The 8,385-nt window shown below is 44.9% G+C and overlaps 1 protein-coding gene across 1 annotated transcript; it reads right to left on the reverse strand.

Annotated features, from left to right (window-relative positions):
• Positions 1-374: 374 nt before the first annotated feature.
• On the reverse strand, positions 375-7,619 carry LOC103274294 (protein-lysine methyltransferase METTL21C). Its single transcript, XM_008071753.1, has 4 exons — positions 7,490-7,619; positions 3,910-4,061; positions 1,340-1,457; positions 375-831 (listed from the first exon to the last, which is right to left on the reverse strand). Exons 1-4 carry the CDS (start codon positions 7,617-7,619, stop codon positions 443-445), a joined length of 789 nt encoding a protein of 262 aa, XP_008069944.1. The 3' UTR covers positions 375-442.
• Positions 7,620-8,385: the final 766 nt, after the last annotated feature.

Consider the following 8,385-nt stretch of genomic DNA (forward strand, 5'->3'; position numbering starts at 1 on the left):
TTTCTCTCTTAAAAAATAAATTAGTCTTAAAATCTTGGAAATGGATATTTCACAGATAGATCTTGCTGTTAGTTGATGAATACATTCTTAGGTATTTAAAAGAAGTAACTGTAATCATCATCCAGAAGAACTGAAGAAGAAAACCTATTTGTTTATTAATTTATCCTTGAAAAATGTATTAAACAAGTAAATGAGACTTTGAAAGCCAACAGAACTGCTTTCATGTGTAATGCTACTCTTTGTAGATATTTTAGATTAGCCAAATAATCTTACATAAATTACTTTAGAAAGTGTCTGCAGTATCAGGTTACATTTGTTCTAAGTATACAAGTTGTTTCTCTTCACCACCTGCCCTGTCTTAGAAGTCTTTGATGCCAATACAATTTCTAACACAGCTCAAAAGACACACCAGTATTGCAAGAGGCATTTTGTTTATTTAGTCTCATTTTCGTATCCCCTTAAAAAGTTTCACTGATGACTCTGAATATTCAGCTAAAAGTGTTGTATCAAAAACTTGCTTGAATTTGTCTAAAAATTCGTAATCAGTGCTGAATCTGAACTTGTTCGCCCACAGCAGCAGGGTCCCTGGCTGGGACAGGTGCACCATGGTGGCAAGCAGCTTGTCCAGGAAGTAGTGGTGGTAGACCACATCCGAGGCCAGAACATAGTCGTAGTAAAAAGTGGACTTGGGGAAGTTCTGCTCCAAGTCTTCCCCCCATGCCAGTGCCCTCACTTCAGGCAGATGGGCCGTACATTTTAGAGTGTTTTTTAAAAGATTGTGTTGAAGATTTCCAAGGACATCGGGCAGATCTGTTGCTGTGACTTGAGCTCCTAAGAGAAAAGGCGAAAATGTGTCATCATTACCTGGAAACGTGTGGGCAGCCATGAAATACATATCCTCAGGGAGAGACATGAGGAACAACTGGATTTCTCAACCTTGGCCCTTTTGGTACACAGGCTGGACATATTCGCCGTGATGTGGGCTGGCTGATTCTTCTCATGGGTGGTCCTGTCCTGTGCACTGTAAGATGAGCAACAGGCTCCCTTGATGTCAGGAGGGCCCCCACCTCACCCCACCCCACCCCTGTCTCGATGGTCCACAGCAATTCAGAGTCAGCCTCTGGGCTCTCAACTTCATCACGTGGGAACTGGTGGACTGGAGGGGTTCACAGACCTCTCTAAGACTCAGCTGTCTTATCTCAGTGGATAACAGCAGGAACTCCAGACATTTTGGGGAGAGTCACTAAAAAGTCATGGCCAAGCACCAACACCACAGCCTGTCTACAAGTAAGCACTTGTTATCACTGTTGTCTTGAAACAAGGTCACGAGTAAACAAACCTAAAATACTGGCCACAATGGAAACGAGGCCTGGTCCAGCCCCTATTTCAAGTATCTTAGCATCTTGGAGATTCAGTTCCTCTGCATGTTCCTCCAAATACTGACACAAAGCCGTAGCCTGGAAAACATTTACAACAGTTTTCACCAATAGTGACCCCCCCTCTGTCACCCCAAGTTAAATACTAAAAGACATGTTAAATTATTTCCATTCATTGAAGAGTTCATAGGAACCAAAATGTACATTCAGTGCCATAGTTAGGCCTCTGGAATATAAAAGTTGTAATAAATCTCATCTAAGGAACTGAAGAAATAGACTCCTTAAATTGCTTCTATCAGATGTGATCAGTTTCCAAAGAAGAGGAAGATCAGCAGATCGGATCAGTGCTTATGAATCAGGGAAATACTGGACTAGAATACAGCAACTTCTTTCACTGGTTTAATTCTGTTGGGTCTCCAATTGCTTTAAGAATGTGGTATAGGCCGGGCATGGTGGCTCACGCCTGTAATCCCAGCACTTTTGGAGGCTGAGGCAGGCGAATTGCTTGAGCCCAGGAGTTCGAAACCAACCTGGGCCACGCAGCGAAAACTTCTCTACAAACAAAAAAAGTCCAAAACCTAGCTGGGCATAGTGGCAGGCACCTGCAGTTCCAGCTACTTGGGAGGCTGAGTGGGAAGGATCACCTGAGCCCAGAAGATCGAGACTGCCATAAGCCATGATTGTCGTGACCGTGCACTGTACTCTAGGTGACAGAGTGAGCCCTCAACTCAAAAAAAAAAGGGAAAAAATTATATATATAAAACAACTGGAGCACCTCTCTCAACTCCTTTATCAAAGAAAATGGGACTTAAATAAACAAAATGCCTTTTGGAATATTGGTGACAGCAAGCTGTTCGCCACTATGGTGCACCTGTTGCAGCCAGGGACCTTGCTTTTATGGGCAAACAAGTTCAGATTCGGCACCGATCACGAATTTTTAGACAAATTGAAGCAAGTTTTTGTCACAACACTCTTAGCTGAATATCCAGAGCCATCAGTCAAACTTCTTAAGGGAATACCAGACTGATCACATCTGATAGAAACAATCTAAGGAATCTGTCTTCAGTTCCTTAGATGAGATTTATTACAACTTTTATATTCCAGAGGTCTAACTATGGCACTGAATGTACATTAAACAATCAGGCAGATCCATTGCTGTGAATCGAGCTCCTGTCACCCAGAGTGCAGTGGCACAATCATGACAATCATGGCTCATGGCAGTCTGGATCTCCTGGGCTTGGGTGATCCTTCCCTCTCAAGAAAAAAAAAAAAGTATAAACAGAACACCTCTCTTGACTCCTTTATCAAAAGTCATTTTTCCCCAATCCTAGAAGCACTCCTGGGCTGCACTCACAGACCCTGGTCCATTCATCTCTTTTCCACGTGGATGTTTCAGTGGGGACGTTTAGGGAGCATTTCATCACTGCATGTTGCTCCGACAGCAGCCCTGAGAGGAGGATGCTGAAATTGCGGAAATACTCTAGACTTAAAGCCCCCACGTTCTGCCATTTCCGGGCTGTGCAGTCACGAATGCTCACTTCAACTCCCCTTGCCTTCATTTCCATCCTTAAAACCTGGAGGAGTGGGGAATGTCTAACTCCTGGCGTGGCTGTCAGGATTGTGAGAATGAGATGAAGTCCTGGTGTAAGCCCGCCTTTGCTGTCATCATTCATGGAAAGGTATTTCCACCTGACAGCTGAGGAAAGGGGGAGCAGGGCGGGTTGGTTGGTTGGTTACAAACTCTTCACTGGGGCGCAGTACAGAGCCAAGCAGGGCAGTGGCCCTGGGTACCAGCACCATCGCTCTTTCTGTGGCAGAGGTTGCCATGCTTAGAAGGCTCCAGATCAGAACTTCTCCAGTGTTGGTACATGTGGGGATCATACAGAGATCCTGCAGTAGCTCAGGTCTGTAATCCCAGCACTTTGGAAGAATTGCTTGCTTGAGCCCAGAAGTTCAAAACCACCTTGGGCAACATTGTGAGAACCCGTGTCTACGGTTTTTTTTTTTTTAATTTATTGTAGAGACAAGGTCTCACCAACTTGCCCAGGCTGGTCTCGAACCTGTGGGCTCAGGCAATCCTCACCTTCGCCTCCCAAAGTGCTGGGATTACAGGCATGAGACACTGCACCCAGGCTACAAAAAAAAATTTTTTTTAATTAGTTGGGTGTGGTGGTATGTATGTGCCTGTAGTCCCAGCTACTCAGGAGTCTGAGGAGGAAGGATCTCCTGAGCCCTGGAGATCAAGACCAGAGAGCTATGATCTTGCCACTGCACTCCAGTCTGGGTGACAGTGAGACCCTGGCTCAAAAAGAAAAGAAAAGAAATATAGCCTAAACAAAACCAGTGCTTCTGGAATATGATGTTTTTGCTAATCCCAAGCACACCACGAACACCCTGAGTGGGGCAGATATTTGAACTTCAGTTTGAGTAGCACAGGATGTTAAAGCACTTGGCAAATCATCCCAGGCAACACGAAAGGACAAAATTGGTATCCCCAGAATCCTTGACACCACGGAGACGACTATTCCCTCACCCCAGGCCACACCACCGCTCCGTAGCTCTCTATCGATTCTTGGATGACAATCTTCCTTCCTGCAAACCGGTAATACTCCTGAGTGTAGCTGGCATAATCGGTAGGAACAAATTTCTGGAGGCTTTGAAGAGATGGCTCTATCTCATTAGAATCTGTGAAGCAGAAAAACAAAGTGGACTTCCCGGCATGTTAATGCAGCACGAATACACTGTGGGTACAGTCAGTAAAATGGGTCTAGGCCAGAGCACTCTTTCCAGAAGCGGCGGGGGTGATGTTATCAGCCGATGTGACTGCCCGTCCGCCCAACACGGAATTATACAGGGTGACGGGAGCATGAAATTCAGAAATGACATTTTTATAATACAACAAAATGCCAAAGGACAGCCTGCACCTTTTCTTTATTTTGGAGAGGACAGAAGAGGTGTGGACCCATCCCCACCCTATCCTGTGCTGGCGGGAAGAAGGTAGCGTGGCAGCAAAATGACACAAAGGAGCTGCGTATCTGAATACTGAGGAACTTGATAAGCATGGACCTGCCTGTTTCTAGGCCCTGAAGTGAAGTCACATTCCCATGTGGTGGCTGGAGCATGTTCCTTAAATCTATCCTACAATTGCTCCTCAAAAGGTACCGGCCCTGCAGCTCCAGAGTCCTGGGGGTAGCTCTCAGCTGAACTCTGGCTATTAAGTTACTATTGTTTTAAATACTTCTGTCAACCCATGACCCACACTGGTGGCTCTCAAATGGCATATGAAATGAGAGGAAAAGAGCGCCTGATCCGGGCTGACGTCACAGAACCACATCATCGCCGTTTTTCCAGAGTGATTATGCATGAAAAGAGCAGTGGGCAAAATTGTCGGGGAGAAAGATCAGGAACAGAGAGAAGGTGTGGGTACCAAGCAGTGTGGAGACCGTGGTGGGGAGAAGGTCGGTTTTTGCATGAAACCTACCTTTTTGCCTGGAACGTGGCTGGAACATTTTTACCCCGGGAATGGAATGTGGACTCTGGAAAAAAGCTGGAAGGGGCAGTCAGTCAACATTTGAAGTGCTCTAATCAGAATTATGCACTCAAGGTGGGAGGGGAAGAGAGTGAATCCAGGAGAAAGGAAATAGGCCTTGGAAGAAACCTGACCGGCCGTGTCCGTCAGGGGCAGGCCCTGCGGGGTGTTTCAAGTATCACTCATTTCCATCTAAATTTGAACAGTTCTGCACTTGAGCAGTTCTGGTCTGCAGACTGTTTGTAACAGATCTACCCTAAGTACAGAAATCTGGGGTACGCATTTAGAAATACGACAACCTGAGAATGTCTGTTGAATCTAATTCAAAACAAAAATAGGGCTTGTATTTTACCGCTGCATATATTTTCATTTTGTTTTTCCATAAAGTCATTTTTTTGTCATATATTACAAAAGTCTCAATGTGCAGCCCACTAAAAAAACAGTCCTTGACCACAATGTGAGCGAAGTGACTCATTTGTAAATTAACATAACGGCGTCCCTAGCTCTTCAGAGCGTAGGTTCTGGCTTAGTGTGTTCTATCTCTGGAAGGGGCATTCTCTGTCCTGACCAAAAGGTTGGGCTTCCAGAGACCTGGGACTTCACTGGACTTGCAAGAACCTGCTAACAAACCATAGCCAGTTCAGTCCTGAGACTTTGTCCTTTGCTGTCACATGCCCCAGTAAGGGTTTGTAGAGAGAGTGTAAGGTAAGGAGGGAGATCCATAGCTTTCCCTTCCTCTTAGTATGGGACGCCACTGACATCTAACACAGCAGACCAATGTTTATGAATGACCGAAGAGGCCTTGGCTTCTACGGTAGGACTGAGGGGCTGACTCTGAATTCTGGTCCAGAAACAAGAAGGAGGCAGAGCAGTAGACAAGGGTGGGCTGATACAAGTCTAACAACCAGTTCCGGGGGGAGGAGAAGAAGCACTGCTGTACAGGGTTTGGCAATTGCCGTGGTGTAAATACTCCCATCATGGCTGATTTCAAACTACCAGCATGGTGCCCCTGGGAAAAGATGTGTAGTAACACACCCTTGTGTGGTATTTCTACCGTGTGGATACCGTAGACACGAATAACCTCAGGAATATCGATAATAGTAAGATGTAGTCAAATAACCAGTGATGAGCTTTGAGTGTTTATTTTCTTCATTTTTTAATACACCATTGTCTTTAATCTATTTAATCATAAGATTATATAACTTAAATATTGAGTCCAGGCACCATGGGTCATGCCTGCAATCTCAGCATTTTGGGAGGCCAAGGTAAGAGAATCTCGGGCCCAGGAGTTCAAAACCAGCCTGGGCAACACAGCAAGGCCCTGTCTCTCAAAAAAAAAAAAAAATTTATTTTTAGCTAGGCATAGTAGTATGTGTCTGTAGTCCCCGCTACTCAGAAGGCTGAATCAGGAAGACCATTTGAGCCCAGGAGTTTGAGATTGCAGAGAGCTACCATTGTACTACTCCATTCTAGCCTGGGTGACAGGGTGAGACTCTGTCTTTAAGAAAGAAAATGAAATTTAAGATAATATAAATTAAGTTTTGATAATGGTCATGTTTCAACAATCAGCTCAAAAAATTCCTGAAATTCTGGCACCAGCACCAGCTGTCTCCAGCACACCACGGGGGTGGATGACTCAGAGTATCAGAGACTCCTGCCAGCCACCCCACCACCACCACCACCACCATCCTCAGGCTGTGCCTTCTGTCCTTCCTCTCATCTTTCACTATCTGGGGACCTACGTTCTTCTCAAGACTTAGGAAAAGTCTGTGGACGGAGTTTGAATGGATCACCCTTTCACAGGTAAATAAACCGACAAATATGAAGCCTGACGGTTGCACGCCTTCGGTCAACATTGTAAAGAAACACAGACATATGAATATTCTCTCATGAGACCCTTTGCAGTCAAGGATAAAGAAATGGATGTTTATTTCACTTGAAGTAATTTCATTTATTCTGCCTATGCTCACCTGAGAGTTTGGGAAAGATCTGATTTTAGAGATAAGGTAGAGTTGCATTTTTATGTAAACTAACCAGTAAAAATAATTAGCATTCTCATTTAGTAAAATTGGAACCTATTTTTACGACTTTAAATGATCGTAGACGTTTTAAATGCCATATCTGGGCTTTCATTACATCATTGGTGGTGTCTGTTATTTATTTACTGCTGAATCCATGCCCAGACATGCAACTTTAAACTGTTACATTGTCCTAATGGGAAAAACGCTTTGGTTTACAAGGATCCTGTGGATGACAAATCAGCCAGGCATGCATTTGGAGAAAAGCAGAAACAATTGGGATTTTTTTCCCTTAAAGTTCTTGTTACAAAAATATCGCAAGCTTATATTTCTCCACAAGATAAATTTGTAAACTTTTATAAGTAAATAATAAAAAAACAAGAATTACTTTCAATGTGGTGTTTATGCTCAAATAAAGGCATTTTTTTCTACTAAGCTTCATTACAGTAAAAAAAAAATCTAGTTAAAAGGAAATGGAAATTTCTTGTCACTGAAGTTGACTTGAGAATGTCATCGCCAGGAAAGCAACTGAGGAAAATTGTTCGGGTGATGCGGAAGGAGGCTACCTCCTGGGGGTCCCTCAGCACTGTCTTTCTGGACAACCTCCTTCTTCTCAACCTCTAGCCAGCCTCCTGGGGCATCCAGTCCTTCCTCCAGACGCCCGGCCTGCTGCACAGAGCTCAGACACACGTCCATGACCGGAGCCTGCTGAAGAGAAAGAACTGGACAAGACCCAAGTCACTGGGCCCAAGTCAAGTCTGACATTCCCAGAGGGCTTGAAAGGTGCCGCTTATCTAGCTGAGAAGGACACCTGCTTCTCAGCTCCACATTCTGGGTGAGCAAAGCAGCTGTCCGGGCAGAGCTGCCATCCTAGCTTTGCAGAGCAAGGTCCAGGGAGAACATGCAACTCTCCTGAACCTTGTGCACGAAGCAATGCAGAAACCACAGCTGTCACCCGGGAACAAGTGCTACTCTACTGTTCAGGGGGCTGCAGCAAGGTTTTGTTATGTTGCAAATTTATTCTATGCCATCCCTGCAACCCCTCCCATCCCCCTCAAGTATCGTAGCGCATCACTCAATGCTGGTAGTCTAAAATGAATCTCTAATAATGTTTGAGACTGCATCTTGCAATCTGTCCAGCACTGCATACCATCAGGGGTACTTTGTGGATTCTGGGGTTAATAACATCATGGACGAGAAGCCAGAATTTGTAACCAACACAGTCCGCTCTCCTCTCATCTGAGGCTATCTTGCACGATAGTAGAAAGCGCTGGGACTGGGCCAGAAGCCTAACTTGGCTCCCACTTGAGCACTGGGCAACTCACTCAGTCCCCTCAGCGCCCATTTCCTCATCAGCAAAATGGGGATAATTATATCCGTCTGCCTCATTAGGGCTGTGGTGAGGAACAGAGAAGCAGAGTGATTACTAAAACGCAGGGAAACCACACATGACTCAGAACGA

The sequence above is a fragment of the Carlito syrichta genome, unplaced genomic scaffold, assembly GCF_000164805.1.
Source record: "Carlito syrichta isolate Samal-C Ts95f unplaced genomic scaffold, Tarsius_syrichta-2.0.1 Scaffold113575, whole genome shotgun sequence".
Taxonomy (NCBI): domain Eukaryota; kingdom Metazoa; phylum Chordata; class Mammalia; order Primates; family Tarsiidae; genus Carlito; species Carlito syrichta.